Genomic DNA, 26,791 nt, shown 5'->3' with positions numbered 1-26,791 from the left:
GTATGAATCAACATTTTTCCTGGCTCCATTCAGACCAATTATTTCAATTATCACAAGTTGAATAAAAATTCACTTAAGTGAATTCTAAAATATCAAAATAAAACATTTTATTCCTCACAAGCAAACACACACAAATATTAAGAGAAGGGTCATATAAATGAAGAAATATAAATGGCTGGCATTTCAGGAATTAAAGAGATAACAGAAGTAGTAATGTAGCTTCATCCAAATTTTTCTCAGAGAAGAATGGCCAAGAAGTATAAATCAGTGCTAGATAAACACTCATAATGAGAGATGAAGGAAACCAGGAAGACTTCCTGGAAAAGGAGGCACATGTCCCCATAAAAGAGAAGAAAACTAAGAGCATGATAGACCCTGTGAGAAAGTTTTATCTGTCGGGAAAAAGTCAATGCAGTCCTTACTTAATGTTATCTGTATATTCTTGGAGACTGCTTTAACTGCATCAACATTTAATGAAACCAGTTTTACCATAAGCTGATTAGTAGAAACAAAAGTTCCTATGTCATGTGTCTGGTCACAAAAACATCTCCAAACTTCCAAATAAAAATAACACTTCTAACAGCAAACACTGAAATAAATGTGAGCTACACATACATTTGTGAAAGATTAACAAAAACATGATTTACCCAATTATTCCAGTTCAGGGTTGAGGGTGGTCAGAGTCTATCCTGGAAGCTCAGGGCACAAGGCAGTAACAGCCCTGGACAGCATTCCATGCTATCACAGGGTGCACTCACATGTCCACATGTGCTCACCCACATGGGCTCAATTTAGACACACCAAAGAAACTAAGGTACACAGCTTTGGCACATGACAGAAAACAAGTGTACCTGGATAAAATGTACGTAGCCATGGGGAGAGCGTGCAAACTCCTCTCAAACAGTAGTCCTGGCAGAAAATCAATTTTATTTTTCTCACCATTGTAATGAAACAATGTTGAACTAAACAACGTTATTTGGAGACCTGCTGTACTAACAGTGGGGAGGCTGGCAAAAATGACAAATTGTGAAGTTGATTTTTTTTTGGTTATTTTTAGACCTATAAATATTACAAGAAAAACAGAATGAAAATACGTGTGTGTGTGCATGTATTAGAAAGAAATTTTTAGTTACTCTCATCTATGTTATTCAAAGATTAGCAATACATAAATGAAAGCTGATAAACTGACAAATGAAATAAAATAATAATAATATAAACACTTAGTTCTGGAGAAATGCACCTGAGAATGCAAGTTACATTTTGAATAAACTTGCCAAATTATTATTGCACATTTTTATGAAGTTAGGAAACATATGTCATGCTTTCCCAGTTTCACAAAAGGTTAAATATTGCAGCCTGCAAATTCTGGATTGGTTAACCATAGGAAAGATTCCAGAGTATACAGGAACAAATGTATTAGTTTGATCCAATGTTTTCTGAATGTCATGTTGTCAGAAAATAACTGAAAATAGCCTAATAAGAAGTATTTTGCTGTAGTCTTTTCTGCACTCCGCAATACTGTCAAAGTAATGGCAAAAGCAATGCCTTAGCAATCTCGGTTGGCAAAATACTGCCTAAAATTCCAAAATGTCAAAAGTTCACAGAATCTCTCTCTGCAGTTTGGTATTTTTCTCTCATGAAACTCTAGAAATTGTACCACACTTAAGGCAAGTACTGGAATGCATTTGTTTTGGGATGCTTTCATTTGGGGATGTATTCGTTTTGGGATGAATCCCAATGGGATATGCACTGGGATGCAAAGCCCCAGTGCTTATTCATGTTTGGCACATAGTAGGACTTCTATAAACATCACTGGAGCCAAAATAAATTGCCCTGAGATTCACACATACATCTGTTGGACTCCAAAGCCAAAATGTTTCCACTAGCATGCATAATGGCCAGGTCAACATTTTCTGTGAGATTAAAGATCAAAATGAGTAGTAAAGTAGGGAAAGGAAACCAAGGATTTCAGATGGAAATGTTTATCCTGGCCCTTCCTCTGAAGATGACCTCCTGTCCCCATTCCTACTATCTTATAATTTCTAGCTCCTTCTAGCTAAACTGACTGTGTGAATGGAAGAAAACTTAAAGATAAAAGTCATGCCTTTAGAGAAGATGGGGGAAGCAAGACACAGTAGGGATATTCCCTGGGAGGCATGTGCAGGTATTAACAAAACTAAGATGATGAGGGGCCATACTCTTCTATACCAGGGAAAATGAACACGTAGAATTTGTCAAATCTCTTCCCATTTAGAAGTATTGTTTGCTTGTTATGGTATGACACTAACATTAAAGCTACCTAGCATGATGGACTCTTACACATTTTCTCTAGCATCCCAGACTGTGTAGCCCTCATCTCTTGCATCATCTGGTAATAACCAAGTGATACAACTTGATATAGCATGTTATACAAGGTTAATTAAATTCAGGCTCAAATATACACACTGCACAAAACTGTGCAGTGTAAATCATGGGAAAACTGAAAATCATTACGTTAACTTGCCGAACCTAAATTCAAGCTTTATGAAGTGGCATCTTATTCTTACCTCATCAAACTTTTGAAAGGTTGGGGAAGTGAGCAATTTGACCATACATAGAAATGACCAGCAAGTGGAGCACAGGTGGGCTGGCTCAGCCACAGCACGGGCTCTGAGGGTCCCGGGGAGGGAGGAGAGGGGACAGTAAGGCTGAACAAAGGAGCCTCCCAGCAAGCACAGAGGGTCTTCCACTAGAATCAGAGAACATACAATGGTGGCTGTCCATGTTACAATGAAAATAGATGGCAGCCTGAAGAAAACAACTAAGGTGAGCAGCAGATGTGTCTAAAGATTACCCCCATATCTGTGAGTTCTGAGAGCCTGGAGGTGAGGCGCACATGTTGAGCCCAACTCCAGCCCAATGGAAAGTCAGGCAGCAGGAGGAGTTCCATGTTGGAGAAGTCATGCACTAACCCCACACAGTTTCCACTTCTTTGGCCACCCCAGGGGTATAAAAATAAGACTGAACTGTTAATACACCAGGCATTCCATCTTACAGAACTAATAACCTGGATAAAATAAATGTCAGAGTAATGTCTTAGTCAAGAACTTGTACCCTGGAACTGGTTTATATGGTTTCAAAGCAAAACCTTGCCAATTACTAGCCATGTGAACGTGGGCAAATGGCCTAATTTCTCTGGTGTCTCAGTTTCCCTGTGTCTCTGTGTCTCAATTAAACTGTGTCTAATTTCTCAGTTTGTAAAATGGGAATAAGTATCTACTTCATATGGTTGCTGTAAAATATTTAGAACAGTACCTGACATGGAATAAATACTGAAAGATAAAACTACTGTTTTCCATTCTTTTATAATAATTCTTTCTGGACACCTTGTGATAAGCACCTCAGAATGGATGTGCCTGTTCTATAACTTAAATATCCCCCAAAAATATAGAAGAGAGAATTTTTTTCCAGAAAAGGAGCTAACTCCTTTGGGAACAGATGCAAAAGTGTGCTGACATCTTAGAAACAAGAGCAAGTAGCAATACTGTCTGCAAAATCAGTTACGGTTGTATAAAAGAAATGAAGGCAGTTCCTAATTGGTTACCATTTAAATAACTTTTCTTGGTAGAACAATTCAGAAAAACAAAGTTGTAAGACAGCTGAATATCAAGACACAATTGCCGTGAATGACAGAAAGCACCAACTCTTACTACATTAATGAGAGCTTTTTTCATAAGCATGTTTCCCTCAAAAAACAAAAGCGCCAGCTTAAAGCCTTTGCCAAGCACCCGCCTCTTTCATCAAAAACTAACAAGGAGGAGCTGACAGAGATAAACACCGATTAAAAATTGAGCCAACAATTAGTCACGGATGCCAATAACTGTTTAACTACAACCAGCGGGTCTCTGTGGGGTGGTCAGTTATCCTTTCTTTATTAAGACAGGAGATGGGAAAAGGGGCCAGAGTCCTTACAATGAGGTGCAGACATTCTGTTTAGTTTCACTTAAAGTTAGAAAGCATAAATAAGAACAAATGCTGAAGCATTATAAAAACAGAACAGAGAATGAATGTTCATGGACCAGTGAAGGCGAAGGCTATTAGTTTTGTCTCCTGTGAGTCCTAGAATGTTCCCTCTCCCGCAGAATCTAATTGCAAATGCATCACATAAGCCACTTATTTCTGCTTGTAGTTCAGAATCCAGAAATCTGAGGAGCACGCACCCCAGACTTTCTATAATGAGATGCAGAAAAGGTAAAAATGTGCTTAAATAACTGCAATTTTGGTGGCTCACGGTACAACGTCCTGAGCTGTCAATCAATGCTGTCCGCTCTGCTTCGCTGACCTCTACTCGCACAGAAGAAGTGGCAGCTGTCTTTTGCTCTCTTGCTGCTCACCTGCCTCTCTTCTGACACAGGCAGTGATGGGGGTATGGAGGTCTGCAGTTTCTGCCACTCCTTCATTCCCCTAAGGCCACCCAGAAAGGAATCCCCTGGCAGTAGGACTCTGTCCGCCCACTCATCAAGAAGTCATTGCTTCCAACAATCCCCCAGTTTCCACACATATTTTGTGCCCACTCTTTCATAAGCCCTGAAAATACAGAGTTTGTGATATTTCTTCCTGAATACAAATTAGTAGTTCAATAAATGTAAAAGGCATTTAGAGAGGAAGAAAAGAGCAAGGGGGATACAAAGTTATAAATGATGTATTTATGTTTTAACTCTGACCACATGACTGCCTCACACAGATGCGGTTTAAATATATAATGTAAATAAGGCAAATTTATTTAATGTTTTCTTCAGTATAATCACATTGGAAAATCTCTTGCAGGTAAGTTTATCTGCTACTACAGTTCCTTCTCCTCACAGGGTGAGAGAGCTGCCTTGGAGCCAGAGGTGGTCACCAAGCATTCCCCAATGGGTCCCTTTATCTAGAAGACCCCACGGAAATTTACCTCAGGGATGCACTGCCTTGGAATCCCGCGTAAGCTACAGTAATAATGGAGATGTTCCCAACCAGTCAGCAGCTCGTCCAGGGCATCCTGCTGGGGACAGTAGCCAATGAGCACGCCTGCAGCACCAGCACAAGACAGGTCCACAGCGTCCCTGCAGAGAGAAGCAGCACAGCCTGAGAACAGGAGCTTCCCAAACTGGCATCAACCCATTTTTAAAATGTGGCTCATCAATAACAAGTCCACTGCAGTTTGTTTAAAACAATTATTTCATTTCACAAGAATAGGTTCAATTCATGAGAAATGAAGAATACAAGAAGTCACCCCAAAATAGGCCTCTTTGGCATATGCATTATTTTGAGCTAAAGGCAATTGAAGACACAGGAAGACCAGAAGACACAGGAAAAGCTCTTTACCTCTCCTTAACTGCCTAAAAATTGAGTATAAATTGTCTTCTTTTGAAAAGGAAATTCACATTTACAAAGGAAATTTCCATTTGTAAAGATGTCTCCCTACCAGAAAGAGAGCTACTTTCCCAGACAACTCTGAACCAGAGAGATTCTTATCTGCGTAATGAGACAACCCTAATCCAGCATACATTTCCTCCCCTCATCTTCCCATAGCTGGCCTCCCCTGCCCGGGATCCCCAAATCCCTTTTGCTTTGTTTAACCTCATATAGTGTATAAGCCTCAATCATCTGGGAAGCTCCTTGAGTCTTATTTTTTGTGTGAAACTCCTGTGCATACATACATAATAAAACTTTTTTTATATTAATATGTATTGCTGAATCAGATGGAAAGACTATACTGAGTTTTATAAGATTCTGCCAAACTGTCTGCCAAAGTGGTTGTACCATTTTGAATTCTCTTCAGCAGCAAATGAGGGTTCCTATTGCTCCACATTGTTGTCAACATTTGGTGTTGTCAGTGTTTTGTATTTTATTCATTCTATTAGGTATAGAGATGCATCACATTGTTGCTGTAATTTGCCGTTCTCCATGATGTCGCGCATCTTATCATGAACTTATTTGCATCTGTCTTCTTTGGTGAGACATCTGTTCACATCTTTTACCCATGTTTTAACTGTGTGTTTTCTTGTGGTTTAATTTTAAGGATTTTGCATACAAGTTTATGTATACAAAACTTTATGTATTTTGTGTACAAGTTTTTTACGAGACATGGGTCTGCAAAATTTTTTTCCCAGTCTATGGACTGACGTTTTAATCTCTTAACAGTGTCTTTTGCAGAGCAGAAATATACTTTAATGAAGTCAAACTTACCAACATTTTCTTTTATGGATCATGCTTTTGATATTGTATCTAAAAAGACATTGTCACATCCAAAGTCACCTAGATTTTATCCTATGTTATTTTTTAGAACTTCTATAATCTGTATTTTACAATCAGATCATAGATCCACTTGGAGTTAATTTTTGTCACAGGTATAAGTTAAGTGCCAAGATTCATTGTCTGGCATGTGGATGTCCATTTGTTCTGGCACCACTTGTTGCAAAGATGCCGATTTTCCCACATGATTGCCTTTGTTCTCTTCTCATATATCAGTTGACTGTATTGGTGTGGGGCTATCTCTTGAAGTTACTGAGCCTTTACGTAAGTCTTAAAGTCAGGTAATGTCAGTCTTCAAACTTTGTTTTTCTTCCATACTGTGTTGCCTATCATGGATCTTTTGTCTTTCCACATGTACTTGAAAATCAGTTTGTTAATATCCACAAAGTAACACTGGGACTTTGATTGGGGTTGTGTTAAACCTAACATTCAAGTTGGGAAGAACCAACATCTTGTTGATATTAAATCTTTCTACCCCAAAACATGGAATATCTATTTATTTGGAGCTTTTTTCCATTTATTTCATTAGGATTTTGTAGTTTTCCTCATGTAATTTGTTAGATTTATAGCTAAGTATTCCATTTTGGGTATTGTTAATGTAAATGATATGTTTTTAAAATTTCAAATTCCAATTATTCATTGTAGACATATAGGGAAACATATGACTTTTCTATATTAACGTTGTATCCTGAAACCTTGATATAAATGTTTATCAGTTCTAGGAGCATTTTTTTTTTGACAATTCTTTGGGAGTTTCTACATATATAATCATGTCATCTACAAACAATAACAGTCTTATTTATTCCTTCCCAATCTGTGTGAGTTTAAGTCCCTTTTCTGCTCTTATTGCATTATGTAGGACTGCTTGCCTGCAGAGTATTGAGATAAGAATGGAGAGTGAGGACATCCTCGTCTTGTTCCCAAATTTAGGAGAAAGGTATCTAGCTTCTCATGGTTTAGTACGATATTACTTGAAGGTTTATTGTCAGTGTTCTTTATCAAGTTAAGGAATTTCCTTTCTGTTCCTAGTTGGCTGAGAGTTAGTATCATGAATGAGTGTTACTTTTGTGAAAAATTTTTTTATGCATCTGTTAATAGGATCAAACTATTTTTTCCTTTTATTCTGCTGATGTAATTGATTATATTAATTGATTTTCAAAAATTGAATGAACCTTGCCTATCTGGAATAAATCCTTCTTTGTCATAGTATATAATTCTTTTCATACATTGTTAGATTCAATTTGATACTTTGTTGAGAATTTTTGCATGTATATTCATAAGAGACACTAAGCTATAGTTTTCCTTTCTTGTAATGTCCTTGTCTGATTTCAGTATTTTGGTAATCCTGGCCTCATAAAAACAGTTAAACCATATTTGTTCTGTATCTATTTTCAAAGGACATTTTAGTAAATTGATATCATTTCTTTCTTAAATGGTAGAACTCACCAGTGAGACCACCTAAGTCCAGTGCTTTTGCTTTTATGGTCATTAGTTATTGATTCAATTTCTTTCATTGATATATACCTATTTGGATTGTCTATTTCTCATTGCATGTGTTTGGGTAAATCGTGTATTTAGGGAATTGGCCCATTTGAAGTAAGTTATTCAAGATGTGGGCATAGAGTTGCTCAAAATATTTCCTTATTAATATTTTAATGTTCATGAGATTAGTAAGAATGACATCTTTGATTTTTGATATTAATAATTTGTATTTTCTTTTTTTGTCGGTAATCTCACTAGGAGTTGATCAATTTTATTTATCTTTTAGTTCATTGATTTCAGCTTTTAGTTTCATTGATTTTTCTCTATTATTTTCCTTTTTACAATTGTATTGATTTCTCCACCGATTTGTATCATTTCTTTTCTTCTGCTTACTTTCAATTTAGTTTGCTCCTCTTCCTCTAGTTTAGTAAGGTATAAGCTTAGATTATCTATTTTAGTCTCTCATCTTTTCTAATAGATGCATTAAATTCCATAAATTTTCCTTTAAGCATCACTTTAGCTGTATCCCACAAACTGTGATAGGTTTAAATTTCATTTTCATTTAAGTTTAATTTTTGTAATTTCCTTTCTGATTTCTCTGACCTATGTGTTACCCAGAAATATGTTGTTTAATCTCCAAATATTTGGGGATGTCTAAAGCTATCCTTCTATTTTTTATTTCTAGTTTAATTCCATTGTGGTTTGACAGCATAGTTTGAATGATGTCTGTTCCTTTACTGTTAAGCTGCATTTGGGATTTTACTGTGAGGTTTGAGTTTATCTGACAAGAAGTTATGTTGTGCTTACTGGTGGCTGTCTCAGTGGTGTCAGTTCTAGTGTCCTTGGGTTTATATCCAATTGTCTTTGAGTTTGCCTAGAGATTCCATCTTAGAGTCTGAGGCTTGTAGTTCTTATAGTCCTTGGTTATTACACAGGAGCTCCACCGAAGTGGTGGTGAGGAGCTGGTTGAGGTGAAGAGTTGTCTATTCTCACAATCATGTCTCAGTCTTCTAGTGCCTGATCTGGGCATTCCCCTTTTCCCAGGTCAGTTAGGCTTTGGAAAAACAGCTTCCCCTTAGGGCTGGTCTTTCTAAGCCTTACAGAGAGGTCTGGGCATATTTTCGTATAATTACTTCCTGCTGAAAGCACAAAGGGATTTTTTCCCCAGTCTTCACACTGAGAATCTGGTAGGGCTCCTATAGGTAATACTCACCAGTGAGGAGCCCCCAAGGCTACTTTCAAGTTAGTCCACACTGAGCCTACATCGCTTTTTGATTACAGTTGATGTGTTCCTACTGATCCTGGCTCCATCTGGTGACTTCTGCTTCTAGGTCTCCTGATTCACAGTCCTGGGCTTCCTTCTATTATAGTATTTTCAGTATCCATAGAGGATGGGTCTAGGACTCTCCTTGGACACTAAAACTCCACGGATGCTCAAGTCCTTTATATAAAATAGTGTAGTATCTGCTTATAACCTACATACATCTTCCCAAATACTTTAAATAATTTCTTGATGACATATAATACACAATACATTGTAAATGCCATAAAAACAGTGCTTATGCTGTATTTTTTAGGGAATATTAACAACAGAAAAGGTCTGCACATGTTCAGTACAGACAGAATCATCCCCTTTTTTCTGAATATTTTGCAGTGCAGTTAGTTGAATCCAAGGATATGAACCCATGGGTGTAGGGGGTCCCCTGACTGTCTGTGCAGTATGGGGTAGCAGTTTGCTCTGTGACCTCAAGTCTCTGATGGCTCTAAGAAGAGTTGATAATTTTTAGCTTTTAAGGTATTTTCCTGTTGTGAAAATGAAAGTGACAACTTACAAGCTCTTTAAATATTGTACCAAAAACCACAACTCAGTACCTTTTTCAGTAGTTTTTGTTTCATTTTTTTCATGTTCCATATCTCTGCCCCACAGGAAAAGCTATACATTTTAAATGAATCTCTCCATCTTGCGCATTGTCTACCATTCTCTTACTCACCAAGTCAATGGCTTCTATGTACACCATGAAACAATTTCTCAGGTTTATCACTGGCAGCACTAATTTAATATTCTGCACCTTTAATTCTATTGTATGTGATAAATATAAGAGAAAACAGAATTTAAGATCTACTGGGTACTTAATTTCCTTTACATCAGTTTCTATTACATCCATATTCTCCTGTCTTTCAAATTCAGCTAGTATATTTGTCATGACAGTTTCCACATTTGTGTCATAAAATTTTAACTTTTAAGTGTTCAGAGTATCAACTTTTAAAAAAGCGTTCCCTTATATTTAAATAATAAAAAATCCATGTATAATTTTTAGTTACAGTCTTTCCATAGTGCTCCAATCAGTTTTTGTACCGTAATTATTCCGATGTATTATTGTTTATTCATTCTTCTAAAGAAAGCAAGATTGCCAGAAAAAAATACAAAACATCCACTTAAATTTGTAATTCAGATAAACAATGAATAAATGTTAAGTGTAAGTATGTACCAGAAAATGTTTATATGTGTTATGTAAAAAAAAAAAAAAAATGTCTACTGGAAACTCAAGTTTCAAGTGTTTTTGGGATAGGGGAATATTTGTAAAGGTTAATGTATATATTATCTGTGGCTTCAAATATACCATCCATGTGCTGTATTATCCTTGTGCTTTATTATCAAAATTGATGCTAAAATGGGAGTTGTTTTCAATAGCCCATAAAACAATGGAACAGCTGGATAAAATGCAGAAAAATCTATTTAAAGACTAGGAATTAAAGATTCAAACCCCAAAAAGAAGAAAAACTCACTGAGAGGAGACATGTGTTTTGTTTGTTTTTCCTTGAAGTATTAGCCACACATATAAAATAAGGAAGAAGAAGTAATGATACTGTGGAGAAAGTGACTGCTAAAAGGCAGAGGAGCTAAGAAAAGCTGTTATTAGTCTTTGGAAGACATAAAAATTGAGATTCAGGGCTACCAGAGCAGGTAGGACTTGAGAGGCCAATATCCCAGGGGGAAGAAAGTAAGAAAACCTCTGTAACTCTAGGTGTCTCATGCTTGAGATGTTCATTAATGTATGAGCAATGCAGGTCTATAATTGAAGAGGAAAATCAAGACACAACTCTAAGAATCTAAAAAGTAAGTAAACCTACCAAGTTTATAACAAACCTGGAATAACCAACTGGGATAACAGAAACTGTCATTAAGCAGACATTCAGGTGTCAGGACTCTGGCAAACAAACATGGCTCTCAATCAGGGCCATTGAACAGTGAAGCCTCCAGAAATGTACAAATAGACAAGCCCTTTTAAAAATGTATTTAAATGATTTTAGATGAGTTTGCTGAGATAATTTCATATGTTATAATTCCATATCAAAGCTAAAGAGAATTTTCTTTGAAGGAAAACAGAATCATCCAGAGACTCTAAATGTTTTCATTCAATCAAACTTTATCAGTTGTTATGAGTTGAATTGTGTCCCATCCAAAATAATAGTAATAATAATAATAATGTTGGAGCCCTAACTCCCCGTCCCTTGGAATATGACCTTATTTGAAGATAAAATGTCAAAGAAAAAATCAAATTTAAATGAGGCTACTATGGTGGGCTCTAATCTGGTATGACTGATGTCCTTCGAAAAGGGAAAATGTGGACACAGACACATACATAGAGGGAAGACTATGTAAACAAACAGAGAGAAGATGGCCATGTATAAGCCAAGGAGACAGGCCTGTAGCAGAGCCCTCCCCGACAGCAGTCAGAAGGAACTAATACTGGCAACAGTTTGATCTCAGAGTTCAAGCCTCTAGAACCATGAGACAATAAGTTTTCCTAGTTTAAGCCACTAAGTTTGTGTTTTGTTGTCATTCATGCTGTTGTTGCTTTGAGATGGAGTTTCACCCTGTAGCTGAGGCTGGAGTGCAGTGGCGCAATCATAGCTTACTGCAGCCTCTAACTTCTGGGCTCCAACAATCCTCCCACCTCAGCCTCCCAAGTAGCTCAGACTACGTACATGCACCTTACCATCAGACCTGGCTAATTAAATGTTTTTGTTGTTGTTTTGGTTTGTTTCTGTTTTGTAGAGATGGAGTCTCGCTATGTTGTCCAGGCTGGTCTCAAACTCCTAGCCTCAAATGATCCTCCCACCTTAACCTCCCAGAGCACTGGGATTACAAGCATGAGCCACTGCACCCGGCCAGAGGTATATTTTTACAGTAGTCCTAGCAAATGAATATACCAGGAATACCACTAAAATAAATAAATAAATAAAAATAAATAAAAACTATGATAAAAACAAATAAAATGAAAATAAATCCACAAGTGATATAGATATTGGAGTTATCAGACATAGATTTTAACATAGTTTAATTAATAAATGAGCAAAAAAGAGGAAAAAAAGGTGAATTTTACCAGAAAACTGAAATCAATTTAAAAAATTGAATAAAAATTTTAGAACTGGAAAGTTATAATAAGCAAAATTAAGACAGTAATAGAGTACTTTAAACATAGTAATGAATAGTAATATTAATACAATTTGATACAAAATATCAAAATCAGTAATACTAACAACATCACTTAAGATAGGTATTAAAAATAACATTTTAGTATATTATGCACCAAACTTCTGCATAGAAATGGAATAATTTAGATGGAATAGAAAAATCCCTTAAAATGCAATATACCAAGAAAAGGAGGAAATAGAAAACCTAAAAATTTCTAAATGTAAAAAGAAATTGAATCATTAATTAAAATTGTTTTGATAAATTTAGACCCAAATGCATTCATTAGGACATTCTTTGAAATAGCTATGTAAAAATTACATGGATCATACACTACTCTAGAAAACAGACTGAAAACAATTTTCAAGTTACTTACTGAGACCATTATTCCTTGACAATTAAACCTGCAAATGTGTTACAGTAAGTAAAATTCACAAGATAATTTCATATAATAATCATCACAAAATTTTAGCAACTATTACCCAATTAAATCAAGTGATATATAAAAGGGGTATGAAATTTTGACCAAGTCAACTTTATCCATGAATTCAATATTTTTAAAATAAAATTTAAAAATCATTTAATGTAACATAGTATACTAAGAGTATAAAGAAAAGGTGAGAAAAAATAGTCAGTAAAATGTTAAAATTATTGCTTATAAAAACAGCTGGGCATGTAGTCCCACCTGCCAGAAGGCTGAAGAAGAAAGATTACTTGAGCCCAGATGTTTGAGGCTATGGTGAGCTATGATCATGCTACTGTACTCGAGCCTGGGTGACAGAGCAAGACCCTGTCTCTAAATATATTCTTTATAAAAATAAACAAAAGTCAAAAATTGAAAAAAAAAAACTTTACAAGCTAGAAAGGAAAATATAGAAGAACTTTCTTAATCTGATTTTAAAATGTATGCCAAGACAATAGAAGCTATATATTTATGTTTAATAAAATATTTATTTATTTTATTTTATTTTAGACAAACTTTCACTCCATCACCCAGGCTGGAATGCAGTGGCATGATCTCGGCTCACTGCAACCTCTGTCTCCAGGATTCAAGTGATTCTCATGCCTCAGCCTCTCAAGTAGCTGGGATTACATGTGTGTGCCACCAGGTCCAGCTAATTTTTTGGTATTTTTAGTAGAGATGGGGTTTTGCCACATTGGGCAGGCTGGTATTGAACTCCTAACCTTAAGTGATCGACCTACCTCGGCCTCCCACAGTGCTGGGACTACAGACATGAGCCACTACACCCAACCTCTGTTAATCATAAAATATTTAAAGTTTTGCCCTTCATATCAAAAACGAAAGGTCCCCATTACCACCTCTTCTATTCAACATTATAACGCCAGTGCTGGCCAGTCCAGTAAGGCAAGAAAAAGAAAGTTATAAAGATTGAAAGAAAATAATAATGTTGTATATATTCAGGAATGAGATCCTTATCTGTATAGTATATACAAAAGAATCTATACCTAGACAAATCATAATCAAACTGTCAAAGACTTCAGACAAAGGGAAAATCATGATGGCAATGAGAGAAGTGACTCACAATGTACAAAGAATCTCCATGAAGGTTAATAGTTGCTTTCTTAACAGACACCATAGAGGCCAGAACACAATAGGATGGCATGCACAAAGTGTTGAGAGGTTAAAAGCAAAAAAAAAAAAAAAAAAAAAAAAGCTAGCCTAGAATTCTACAGTAAAGAAGAAATTACTATCTTTCAAAATTTAATGAGATTAAGATATTCACAGCTCACCAAAACCGAGAGAGTTTGTTGACAGTATAACTGCCTCAAAATTACCAAATGCTGAAATGAAAAGTACTAACAGTAACATGAATCCATATAATGAAATAAAATAAAAAGCACTGGTTAAGATTACCATATAAAGAAATATAAATGACAAGATAAATGTAATCAACCCTGATGAGCACACAATCTCTAAAAATGTAATTTGTAATAATAATAGCATAAATGGGAGAGGAGTTATATAGAAATGCAATTTTATAAACTATTGAAATTAAATTGGTATTAATATAAATTAGAGAATTTTAACTCAATATGTTAGTTACAATCCCCAGGAAAATCGCTAAGAACATAACTCAAAAATATGTATAGCAAAAAACACAATAAGGACTTTAAGTGGTATTTTAGAAAATACTTATTTAGCACAAAAGATGGCAGCAATAGAAGAACAGAGGAATGAAAAATATAGAGGAAATATAGAAAGCAAATAGTAAAATGGTGGAAACCAATTCTACCATCTCAGTAATTAGATTATTTAGCTCATTTACATTTAATGTAATTACCACATAATTATCAATTAATTCTACCATTTAACCAATTCACAGATTGGCAGAATGGATATTTTTTAATTATCCAACTATATGCTGTCTATAAAATATACACTTTAGAATCAAAGTCACAAATAGTTTGAAAATAAAAGGATGCAAAAAGATATACAATGAAACCAGTATCCAAAAGACAGCTGAGGTGACACTACTAATATATAACAGAATAGACTTGAAGAAAATATTGTTACTAAAAACAAAGAGACACATCTTATAACAATAAAAGGGTAAATTCCTCAGGAAGACAAACTAATCATAAAAACATATGAAATTAAGAACAGAGCCTCACAACACACAAAGCAAATGCTGACAGCATTAAAGGGAGAAATAGACAATTCAACAATAATAACAAGTTCAATACACCATATTCAATATTTAATAGACTAACTGTGCTAGAAGATTAACAAAAATATAGGAGATTGGAACAATACAAGATAACTAGAACTAGCTGACTATAGAGACTTAGAACTCTCCAGCCCAAAACAGCAGAATAAACATTCTTCTCAAATGTATATAGAAGCAATTCTCCAGAATAGAACAAGTGTTTGGCTATTAAACAAACAAACAAAAAAGCCTTATTAGCTGGGTACAGTGGCACAAACCTGTAATTCTAGCACTTTGGGAGACCAAGGTGGGCGGACCATTTTAGGTCAGGAGTTCAAGACCAGCCTGCCCAACATGGTGAAAAACACTCTCTACCAAAAATGCAAAAATTAGCCAGGCATGGTGGCAGATGCCTGTAATCCCAGCTACTTGGAAGGCTGAGGCAGGAGAATCACTAGAACACAAGAGGTGGAGGTTGCAGTGAGCCAAGATCATGCCACTGTACTCCAGCATGAGTGAAACAGCAACACTCTGTCAGAAAAAAAAAAAAAAAAAAAAAAAACCTCAATAAATGAAAAGAACTGGAATCATACAAAGTATGTTCTTTGACTACAATAGGCTAAAATTAAAAATCAATACAGAAGCAATCTTTAGGAAATCCCAAATGTGTAGAAATTAAACAACATATACCTTCATAACCAATGGGTCAAAGAAGAAATCAAAAGGAAAATTAGAAAATACTTTGAGATGAATGAAAACAAAAACACAACATACCGAAACATGGTATTCAGCTGAAAAGGTGCATAAAGAGAAAGATATAGCTGTAATAGCTGTATTATTCTTTAAAAAAGTAGATGTCAGAAAAATAACCTAGCCATTTACATTAAGAAATTAGAAAAACTAAAGCAAACTAAACATAAAGAAAACAGAATGAAAAAAATAATAATGATTTGAGCAGAAATAAATAAAATAGGGAAGAAAAATAATAGAGAAAATAATCAGAATCAAAACTTGATTAAGGTCATTGAAATCTACAAACTCATAGCTACACTGACCAAAAAAAGGGAACAAGAATATTAAAATTACTAAAATCAGAAATAAAACATTTCTACCAATCTTAAAGAAATGGAAAATTGTTTAATAGTCTAAATGTTCATATGCCAAACTCCTAAGAAATTTAGATAACATGGACAAATTCCTAGAAAGACAGAAAATACTGAAAGTGACCAAATGAGAAAAAGAAAATCTAAACAGATCCACAAGTGAAGATACTGAATTAGTAATAATAATAATAAAAACAATAGAAACAATGCCAAAAAACCTTTTCATAAATAAAAGCCCAGTACCAAATGGTTTCACTGGTGAGTTCTACCAAATATTTAAAGATGAATTAACACTAATGCTTCTAGACTGTTTCAAAAAGTAGAAGAGAAAAAAACATTCCCAAGCTAATTACATAAGGTCAGTATCATCCAGATACCACAACTAAAGACATGACAGAAAGCTATATAACAGTATTTCTTATAAATAGATGTTTAAAAATCCTCAACAAAATACAAGTAAATCAAATCCAGCCCATATAAAGAGAAGTAGGCACTATGCTCAAGTGTAATTTATTCCAGGAATGCAAAGTTAGTTTAATATATAAAATTAATCATTTGTTGAGTCTACCAATCATCTATATCATGTTAATAGAACAAAGTGCAAAAACCACACATCTCATTAAACACAGATAAAAGAATTTGACAAAACTCAATAGCCGTTTATGAAAAAACAGTAAAAGAATTTGAGATAAAAGGAAATTATTGTATGAACCTATTTATATGGAATTTCCAGGATACTCAAATCCATAGGGATAGAAAGTAGATTAATGGTTGACACTAGGGGGAAGCAATGGGGAATGATTGCTAATTGGTATAGGGTTTCTTTACAAAGTAATGAAAATGTTCTCGAGTTAGTGGAAATCATTGTATGGCTTTATGAATATGGTAAAAAATCACTGAATTGTTACATTTAAAAAACTGTAAGTTTGATGGTATGGGAATTATATCTCAGTTAACCAAAACACTACCAGTATTTACAAAAGCGAAACACGCACATGCTCTATGGAGGCAATTTCATTCATATGTGTATCAGGAATTGTTCACAACAAATATCTGTCATCATTAATAACAATAAAACTATTGCAACATGTGATAATATGGATGCATTTTACAAATATGGTTTTATAGAAAAAAATCACTCATGTAAAAATATAAACTGTATGATCCCATTTATATAAAATTCACAAACAAGTAAAACTAACCTATGGTAATAAAAGCCAGAACAGTGTTTATCTTTGGTTTAGATAGGGCCATGAAGGGAGTTTCTTGGGGTCTGCCAAAGGTCTCTCTCCTGATGATAGTTACACATATGCTAATATTATAAAAGTTCATCAACCCATATATTTATGATTTATGAGTATTATATATCTCAATGCTTAAGTTGATATTTTTAAAACTGTTGGTAATCTTCACACATTAATTAATAAATCACCTAGCACAAATGTTCATGTTTAAAAAGTCTTTATATAAGTTCTGCTAGAATGTGTTTGAATGGTCTCCTAACTACTACTCCCCAATCTCAGTGAGCTCTTTAACAATTTAAAGACATACAATATATATTTTAAATGTTCTAAAACATGTAAAGATATGGAATACATATTCAAATATTCTTTGCATTGTCCAATTACCCCTGCATCCTTCCAGCCTCTGTGCTGCCCAAGGCCCGTACTCGTTTTTTCTACTCAGTATCTTTCAACTTCAAAACAGGAAAAACAGCACTCTGAGAACACAGGGATTCAACAGTGGAAAAGGTCTTTCTGCCTTCAAAGCAAGCCATCATCCAGTTCAAAGATAGCTGCCTAATTTTTAATTACTTAGGTTAATTTTTAAACTAAGGGCATGACTTCATAATGAAAACAAATGAAGAACCTTTTCTTCCACTTTCAGAGCAGGGTATCTTCTGCGTACTGTACAATTAAAACGGTTGCATTTGCTTTGCAGCTAGTGGAAATCACCTCACTCAACTTTTGCACACAGCGTATCTATTAATGCTTTAGATTTTATTAAGCAGTGATGTCTATCACTATAAGCAGTTTGGTAGAATGTTTGCAGAGAGGATCCAGAGTGTGCTAAACCACAGTAGAGGTCAGTACTCAAATAGCATTTTGAAGACATGTTAAGTCAAACTGTACTGTGATTTCCCATGCTCTATTTTATTAGCTTAAATACCTGCTGCTCTGTGAATAGCTAAATTTCTTTATGTAAATTTTTGGGGAAAATAAGGATCTACGAAGACCAACGTCACAACTAAGTTTAAGTGAACAGGACCCATTTTCCATGGTGTCTTCTTATAATCCAGATGGAAAGCACTGAGTGGGTACAGCCTTATGCAGATTTGCATACAAAAGGAGGTCATATGCTAATAAAGCTTTTCAGCAAGGCAAGAGTTTATTATCTAAACCAGAGCTCATTCTGACTGACCTAAAAGAAGTGAGTTCATCTATATAAATCTTCTAATCTATCTCTGTGAGATGCTAACCAACACCTCCTTAATCAAAATCACTGTCAATCATATTGATATTACTAGAAAACGCTCACATCCATTTTACAGTTTCCATGCACTTGCATTTCAGTTATCTCAACCTAGCAGTGAAAGTCATAACTGTATGCTTTATACTTCAGGACCACTTAGAAAGGCAAGACATTTTTTAGTGCTGGGTCGGACACAAAAGTGAGCTTCAAGTGGCTTTTATCATGATGTATGCTGACTAGCTGTTTCTCCCCCTTTATTTAATGACATAACAGGTCAAGAAATTTTGGAAATTAAATAAAATGTTTGGAGCACTCTAAGGGGTCTTTGCCAGATCAAGAACTTTCTCACTGCAGGCATTTAATTTCCTTATATTATCAGCCGTCTGTAAACTGTGAAAGTAGGTCAATGAGAGTCAAGAAAGAACAGTTCAATGGTCAGGATTTGATTTGCATTCCAGATAGTATTTTAAATTCATTTGCTTCCAAACTGCTGGATTTTCTACTGCCACTGTCCATACTTTATTGCAAGGTTAACCCCCAATTTACCACCCGCCCTTTCATCAAGTGACTGGATCCTGAATATCTGAATTGTTTCTGTGTGTTAACAGGAACGTCACAGGCTCCTGTCTGCTGGTCTTGTTGGATCTTGAACATGGGCCATGTGTTTGTTAGGAGAAGGCCCTGAGCCTGTGATGAAAACCAGAAACTGAATCCAAAGGCAGCTTCAGGGAGCGCACACTCCATGACAGTTTGACATTGTTTTAGAAAGATTACGATGCTTTCATCCTGATTTGTTTCTTACATATGAATCAGGAATATGTTTTGTTTTGTTGTTTTGTTTTGTTTTGTTTTGTTTGAGATGGAGTCTGGGTACTGGGATTACAGGCATGAGCCACCATGCCTAGCCTTACCTTCTTCTTTGAAAGGTAGAATAAGTTTATTACACCGGTTTAAAGATACACACACACACGCACACACACACACACACACACACACACACCTATTTAACCATCTAATACAAGTTGAAGTTCCCTCACGTATTTCAGATTGGTATTTAAACATCAGTACAATTGCAACGTAAGACAATACAGTCATTCATTTAGGGACTTCAGTAATGATTTTTATTCATTTTCTTCCTTTGTACTTGGCTAAGGGAGACGTCAAAAATCTGATTAAGTTACATCTTTTCAAAACAGAAAAATTAACACACAATTATATTTTCATAGTCTTGAGTTTTTTTTTTTTTTTTTGTTCTTGCCCATGAAGAAAACGTTATAAACTTCTGGCAAAAAAAAAAAAAAAAAAAAAGGAAAGCTCATAAAACTACACACATTCTCTGTTCATAGCAGCTGCCAATCTTCCCACTTAATAATTTATTGGAGGAAGCGACTAATATATCAAAGACATGTTTTTAAAGAACAAATGGTGACTCATGTTTATCACCTGTTCCACAGTCACTCAGACTTTTCATTTAATGTTTCTTTCATTTGATGTCTTAATTTATGACACACACAGGCTCAGTTTTAAAAACTATTCAGAAAACCGCACAGTTCCAGTTTTCCTAGAACGCCTTTGCCAAATCTAATTCTTCCACAAAGTTAGTGTTAGAGATCAAGCAAGTCATTGTTAAGTTTTACAGAATCTGGATAGTAAATATGAGAGCCATTAATTCACATAAAAATTGTCTGTAATATAGCTTACACATATTTGTATTATTTTCCAAATATATGTAGACTCAAAAATTTTAAATGTGTTATTAATTCCATAATAGATGATGTCAGAAAGGGTTTTTAAACTTTAGTATTTCAAATTTTTCTGATGTATTTTCTAATCTATTTAACTTTTTAATTAATAAGAAATTTTTATAAAAAGAAATACCACAACTTTGCTATTTACAAGAGATTGAAAGATTGAGAATGTTAGTACAACTATTCTCTACCTGATTGATATTTTTAGATATTTAAGCAAGGGAAGGTAAACTTACTAAGATTTTTATTTTCCTAAAGAGATATTTAAAAAAATTCCTATGTGAGCACAGGTTACTTTACTATATTATGTGTCAAAACATATTAAGAATCATTATTATTAAAAAAAAAAGTTGAAACTAGAGCTATCAGAAAAAAAGAGCTTCTTTTTTTGTTAATAAACTGTTGATAACCAGTAGCCGTAAGATGATAATGCCTCAATTTTATATCATTCTTTTAACCCATCAGTGTCTTTTGGAGATTCTAATGTATTTTACCTCAAAAAAAAAGACATGCAAAAATTGAGGTTATTATTATTTTATAAATTTAAAGGGGACAGAATTCAGGACCATATATGATAGTTACATTGGACCAAATCAATGTGCTAGTATAGATTTGAGAGATGTGTTGCACCCAGAACCTCTGGCTGTGGGTCCAAGTCTCACTTCTAGTTTCATGCCATGATGCTTTTCCAAAAGAAAAAAGCTGGAGGGAAAAAGACGAAAGGAGATCTATTCAAAAAGAAAGAGAGGAGATGACATGTGGAATTAGGGACATACTAAATAACTTTGCTATTGTTTACACTGAGGAGTTAATATAGTCCCTGTAAAGAAGTAGGAAACCAAGCATTATATAGAGTTATATTTGTAGAGGAAACCAGAGAAGCTAAACACAGGCTAGAAATCCTCCAAATTAGCTTGCAGTGAGCTGAGATCCGGCCACTGCACTCCAGCCGGGAGACAGAGCGAGACTCCGTCTCAAAAAAAAAAAAAAAAAAAAAAAAAAAGAAATCCTCCAAATTATAGGAAGAAAGATGAAACCATGCAAAACACACACACACACACACACACACACACACACACACACAGCAGTAAACAAAAACAACAAAAGCTAGACCATACATGGATATAATTAAATGTGGTTGGGGTTAGGGGGATGTGAGGAGTCTTGCTTTCAGTTAAAGACTTATGCAGCTTTTCAGGCCTGACCACAGGCCATTACAAAATCTGTACCTGACAGGCCTCACGGGGGAAAGTTGCCCTTTCTCTATGAGAACTGGTGCATGGCCAACACACTGAGTCTCTAAAAGAAGTCCCAGTCAAGGTCTCAGTCTCCTTTGGCCAGTCATGCTTTTACACGTATTGGCATTTCTAGGCAGGTGACTTCATTCTTCTCTCTTCCTCTGAGCCCTTCATCATCTCTGCTGAGACCTCATTATGGGAAGAGCGAGGGAAAACCTTAATGACACATTTCCCTACTCTGACTACGTACCGAATTCTTTTCCACCCTAGCCTTTAACCTTCTCCTTCTTCAGGAAATATAAATAACCCAAACTGACCTCACAGACCAGCAAACAATGACCAATTAATATTTAGAAACTGAAAAGAATGTGCTGAAGAACAACTCCTTCTCACAACCTCCTCACTGTAACACAAATCGACACATAGAAGGTGCACAAAACTAAACAAGACATCTGTGAAGAGAAATGCTGCATGACTGGGGAAAACTATACCTTTCAGTGCCTTTGACACACCTTGACTGTACCTTTTTATAGCCTGGATATTTATACCATGAACATGCATTGCATATTTAAAAATATTTAAAATCATCATGCCAAATGCAAATGCTAAAGCAATATCACAAGACATATATATATATGTATACACATAATATATATGTAGATACACAGCCATATATATCTATATATACACACACATACATATATGTAATAACTCAAAACTATAAGGTATCGTCATTCTTTTTGGAAATCACAATATATTAGCATCATTACAGAGGATGATACCAAATGTTTATATTATTTGTACTACATAATTTTGTGAATCATCTACTGTATTCACAGGTAACAAATTATATCAAAATCACAACTTTATGCCTGTCAGTTTCAGGATGCATTGTATCTTTGAACATGTAACAAACACCAAAAAATAAAATAATAACATCTAAAAGTAAAGACAGCGTCTTGTCCCCCAGTGGTTCCTTTTTAATATTCTGTGTTGCTTATTAACATGTCACTCTTCAAAAACTCGTGACTCAAGCATCTCTACTTCAAAATTATATTTGATTCTATTTTTTTCAAGGCCCCTGGTCAAGATTTATGGTTCTATGGTATCCAATCCATGTTTGCATATTTCATTTCTGTTTCTTTAACTCCTCAGCTCTTTTCTTTGTTTCATTCCCCATGATCCCTTGCCTAGATATCTGAAGAAAAGAAGGGTTTTTGCCCATGGTGATACACACTTTACCTTATCGGATTTATTATTCAAAACCAAAGCTCTAACTTCCAACCTTAGATGTAATTAAGGAATGACATTTCTAATATTTCCCTAAAATGCCCATAGAATTAAACAAAAACTCAGCCCACAAAAAAGCAGTATAATAATAACCTTAGAAGGTATCCTAATAGTTACAAGACAGAAGTGAAGACTGGCACTAAAACAAACAACCAAAAACTATCACAACTGCAGTTCAGATCATAATAAAGATTCGAATCATAAAGAGAGGATATATGGAGGAAAAAAGATAGGGAAACTTTGTATCCACCCCGCCATACATATTCATATGTCCTCTGAACCCCGGCTCAGAGAGGAAGGAAGCTTTCCAAACAGAAGACAGGGCACTTTGCTCCTCAAACCCTGGGGGCTGCTCATGAGACAGGGCCTGTTTTCATGTTCTACACTTATTCAGAAAGCTCTCAGAAAAGACAGCCTGTGAAAGAATGAAATTGGACACCTATCTTATGCCATATGCAAAACTCAATTCAAAATAAATTACAGATTGAAACTTAAGACCCAAATCTATAACATTAGCAGGAAAAAATAACATAGGAGAAAAAACTACATGACATTGGTCTGGGCAATGATATTTTAGACGTGACTCCAAAAACTCAAGCAATAGAAACAAAGACAAATGGGATTATATCAAAATAAAAAACTTCTGCACATCAAAGAAAACAACAATGAAGAGACAATCTATGGATTGGGAGAAAATATTTGTAAGCCATATATCTGATGAGCTATTAATACCCAAAATATATTAGAAATTCAAAAAAACTTTCTATAGAAAGAAAACCAATAATCTGATGAAGAAATGGGCAAGAAACACATTTCTAAAACTAAGACATCTGAATGGCTAATAGATATATGAAAAAATGTTCAACATCTCTAATCATTAGGGAGACGCAAATTAAAAACACAATGAGATATTACCTTACATTTGTTACATCTATTATCAAAGAGAAAAGGCAAGTGTTGCTGAGGATGTGGAGAAAAGGGAACCCCTATACACTATTGATCAGGAAAGTGTATTAGTATAAACATTACGAAAGAAAAGTATAAAGATCACTCAAAAAAGCTAAAAATATAGTATCATTTGACCCAGCAATTCTGATTCTGGGTATTTAACTGAAAGGCTTGAAATCATTACATTGAAGAGCTGGCTGTACTCCCATGCTCACTGGAGCACTATTCACAATAGTTAAGTTATGGAATCAACCTGCATGTCCATCAAGGGATGAATAAATAAAGAAAAAATACATATGCACACATACATACATATGTATACATATATATACATACACATATGTATACATATATACATACATATACATACAATGGAATACTATTCAGCCCTTAAAAAGGAAGAGCTTATGTCATTTGTGATGATATGGAGAATTGGAGAACATTATGTTATGGGAAATCAGTCAAAAACAGAAAAACAAATACCACATATTCTCACTAACATGTGGAATCTAAAACAACTGAAATCACAGAAAAAGACAGTAGAAGCACGATTACCAGAGACTGAATGGTGAAGAGAATCAGAAGATACTAGTCAAAGAGCAACAAAGGCTCAGTTAGATAGAATAAATAAATCCGATTTTATTTTGAGATCTATTGCACAACATGCTAAATACAGCTAATAAGTGAGTACTGCACATTTCAATATTGCTAGAAAGTAACTGTCTAATGTGCTTATCACAAAAAAGTTAAAATGTTTGAAGTAATGGGTATGCTAATTAGCTTAATTTAGTTATTCCATATTCTCATCAAAAATATAATGGGGGTGGAACAAGATGGTAGAATGGAAGCTTCCACTGATTGTCCCTCCTGCAGAAACATCAAATTTTAACAACTAACTACACACAAAAAAGCACCATCGTAAGAACCAAAAATTGGGTGAGCAAATACAGTACCTGGTTTTAACTTCATATCACTGAAAGAGGCACTGAAGAGGGTGGGAGAGAGAGTCATAAATCGCTGATGACATCCCTCCCCCATACCCCTGCAGTGGCTGTATGGTGTGGAGAGGGAATCTATGCACTTGTGGGGGGAAGAGCACAGTGACTGGGGGACTTGACACTGAATTAAATGCTGCCCTGTCACAGCAGAGAGCAAAATCATGCAGGGCTCAGTCAGTGCCCACACATGGAGGTAGCATTTGGACCAGCCCTAGCCGGAGGGGGGTCATCCATCCCAGCAGTTGGAACCTGAGTTTCAGCAAGCCTCACCAACTCTGGCTAAAGGGCTCTAGGGTCCTAGGTAAACTTGAAAGGGAGCTAGAACACAAGGACTAAAATTCCTAGGCAAATTCTAATTCTAGGCTGGGATTACAGCCAGTGGACCAGGGTGGCACATGACCTAAGGAGATACCAGAGGGGTCAGCCAAGGAAGTCTTTGCACCACCCTTCCCTCAACCCAAGGCAGCACAGCTGGTGGCAACGAAAGTGGTTCCTTCCTTGAGCTAGAGAGGAGAGCAAAGAGTAAACAGGACTTTGTCTTGCATCTTGGATAACAGCTCAGCCACAATCAAATAGGGTACCAGGCAAATTCATGAGGCCTCCAATCTAGCCCTTGGCTCCCGGATGGCATTTCTAGAATAACCTCAGCCAGAAGGGAATCTGCTACCTTGAAAGGAAGGACCCAGTCCTGGCAGGTTTCATCGCCTGATGACCAAAAAATGTTTGAGTCCTGAATAACCAGCAGATACCCAGGTAATATGCCATGGGCCTCGGATGAGACTGAGTCGTGTTGGCTTCAGGAGAGATCCAGCACATTCCTAGCTGTAGTGGCTATGATAAAATAATCTGTCTATTTGAGAAGGGCAGAGGGCAAAGAAAAGAGGACTTTGTCTTGAATCTTATGTACCAGCTCAGCCATAGTGGGGTGGAGCGCCTTTGGTACCTGAGTGAGCTCTTAGGGTATCAGAGTCCAAGCCTAGGCTCTTGGACATTATTTCTGGACCTGCCTTGGACCAGAAGGGAGCCCACTGCCTTGCAGCGTGAGTCACAGTCCTGGCAGCATTTATCACAAGCTGATTCTTGGGCTTTAAAGGGACATCAGCCTTAGCCTCAAAGAACTCCCTGTGAGCCAGTGGTGATGGTGGCCACTGAGAGAGGCTCCTCTGCCAGTCAAAATGGAGGAAAGGAAGGCAAGGATTCTGTCTTGTGGTTTGAGAGCCAGCTTAGCCACAGCAAAATAGAGTACCAGCTATTGTCAGTGTCTGGATTTCTAAGCTACTTGACTCTAATTCCTGGATCCCAGACAGTTTCTCTGGGCCCACCCAGGGCCTGGGGGAACTCACCGCCCTGAAGGGAAGGACACAAACATGGCTGGTTTCTCTACCTGCTGATTGTAGAACCCCAGGGCCTTGAGTGAACATAGGCGGTAGGCAGGTAGTGGTTATGTTAGGTAGTTAGACAGACATTAGCAGCTGAGAGGGGGCCAAAGAAGAGAGCAAAACTATGGGCACAAACAAACCCAGACTGTAAACACTAAAATAAATACTTAATTCTTCAATGTCCAGACACTGACAAACATCTCTGAGCATCAAGGCCATCCAGGAAAACATGACCTCATCAAATGAACTATGGCAGGATCAATCCTGGAGAAACAGAGATATGTGACCTTTCACATAGATAATTCAAAATAGCTGTTTTGAGGAAACTCAAAGAAATTCAAGAGAGTATAGAGAAGGAATTCAGAATTCTATTAGATAAATGTAATAAAAAGATATTGAAAAAATTAAAAAGAATCAAGAAGTAATTCTAGAGTCAATAAATGCAATTGATGCCTGGGTGCAGTGTCTCATGTCTGTAATCCCAGAACTTTAGGAGGCCAAAGCAGGGGGATCACCTGAGGTCAGGAGTTCAAGACCAGCCTGGGCAACATGGTGAAACCCCATTTTGACTAAAAATACAAAAATTAGCCAGGCATGGTGGCGTGCACCTGTAATCCCAGCGACTCGGGAGGCTGAGGCAGGAGAGTCACTTGAATCTGGGAGGCAGAGGTTGCAGTGAGCCAAGATTATGCCACTGCACTCCAGCCTGGGTGA

At 35.9% G+C, this 26,791-nt stretch overlaps 1 protein-coding gene across 1 annotated transcript in view; it reads right to left on the bottom strand.

The window, feature by feature from the left end:
* The window catches only part of ABCA13 (ATP binding cassette subfamily A member 13), a 503,527-nt gene that overhangs the window by 67,919 nt on the left and 408,817 nt on the right, over positions 1-26,791 (bottom strand). The window contains exon 57 of the mRNA XM_033192140.1: positions 4,931-5,081. Within this exon, the coding sequence (XP_033048031.1) occupies positions 4,931-5,081 (151 nt within the window). The remainder of the gene's footprint in view (positions 1-4,930; positions 5,082-26,791) is intronic.

This window comes from Trachypithecus francoisi, unplaced genomic scaffold (assembly GCF_009764315.1).
Source record: "Trachypithecus francoisi isolate TF-2019V2 unplaced genomic scaffold, Tfra_2.0 Lachesis_group4, whole genome shotgun sequence".
In the NCBI taxonomy this organism is placed as follows: Eukaryota; Metazoa; Chordata; class Mammalia; order Primates; family Cercopithecidae; genus Trachypithecus; species Trachypithecus francoisi.
Note: the sequence above shows the minus strand (reverse complement) of the source record. Positions and strands in the feature narration are given on the sequence as shown.